The 801-nt window shown below is 57.2% G+C and overlaps 1 protein-coding gene across 2 annotated transcripts in view; it reads left to right on the top strand.

Moving 5' to 3' along the window:
- The window catches only part of MYOF (myoferlin), a 197,264-nt gene that overhangs the window by 162,216 nt on the left and 34,247 nt on the right, over positions 1 to 801 (top strand). For both annotated transcript variants that reach the window (XM_006147643.3, XM_006147642.3), the window contains one exon: positions 241 to 396. In XM_006147643.3, coding sequence (XP_006147705.1) covers positions 241 to 396 — 156 coding nt within the window. The remainder of the gene's footprint in view (positions 1 to 240; positions 397 to 801) is intronic.

Raw genomic sequence — 801 nt, 5'->3', positions numbered from 1 at the left:
TCGGTCCTCCCCATCGCCTTCTCCCCCCAGTGGTTTGAGTCACCGCCACCCCTTGGGTACCACCTGACCTCCCCGCGTCTGCTCTGCTCTCTCAAACCACGACCTCATGTTTCTTTCCCAAAAGGCAGTCCTCCGGCACCATCCACAACCCCTGCGGCTGTCCCTGAGGGTCCTGGAAGAGGTGGGCACTGCCCTGGACCTCTGCTGGGGGGGGGGTGTCCATTCACGTGTCTCTCTTAGGGCTCCTTTCGAATTTACCTTCTGCCGGATGACCCCAGCGTGCCTGCCCCGCCCAGGCAGTTTCGGGAATTACCTGACAGCATCCCACAGGAATGCACGGTTAGGATTTACATTGTTCGAGGCTTACAACTCCAGCCCCAGGACAACAATGGCCTGGTAAGAGTTTGGGTGTGGGGCCTTCCCGGGGAGCAGGCTAATTACAGTGAGCAGCCAGTAATCATGCTGCTCTTCCTCTAGGGGATCTGTTATCACACTCCTGCAAAGATACTCTCTCGGAACAAAGTGTTCAGAAGGATTGTCCTGAGCCAGACTTACCTAAGAGCTTGCAGGGGCTTAAGATCCTCTGGTTTACCCTTCTCATTTTACAGCTGTGAGCTGGGACCAGATTTGCTCATCATGCTACCAGGCAAGAGCAGAGCGAGGACACCCCCCCTTGTCCCACCTCTGCTTCTTCACTCATTACTGCGCTCCGTGGGTGAAGTGGTGGCTTCACACCGCCAAAGGGGAGCAGTGCTCAGCCCTCGTCCAAGGCACCCCAGTGCCACGGCAGGCACCTTTGTG

The sequence above is a fragment of the Tupaia chinensis genome, unplaced genomic scaffold (assembly GCF_000334495.1).
Source record: "Tupaia chinensis unplaced genomic scaffold, TupChi_1.0 Scaffold000217_1, whole genome shotgun sequence".
Lineage (NCBI taxonomy): Eukaryota > Metazoa > Chordata > Mammalia > Scandentia > Tupaiidae > Tupaia > Tupaia belangeri.
The sequence above is the reverse complement of the archived record's forward strand: the minus strand, read 5'-3'. Positions and strand labels throughout refer to the sequence as shown.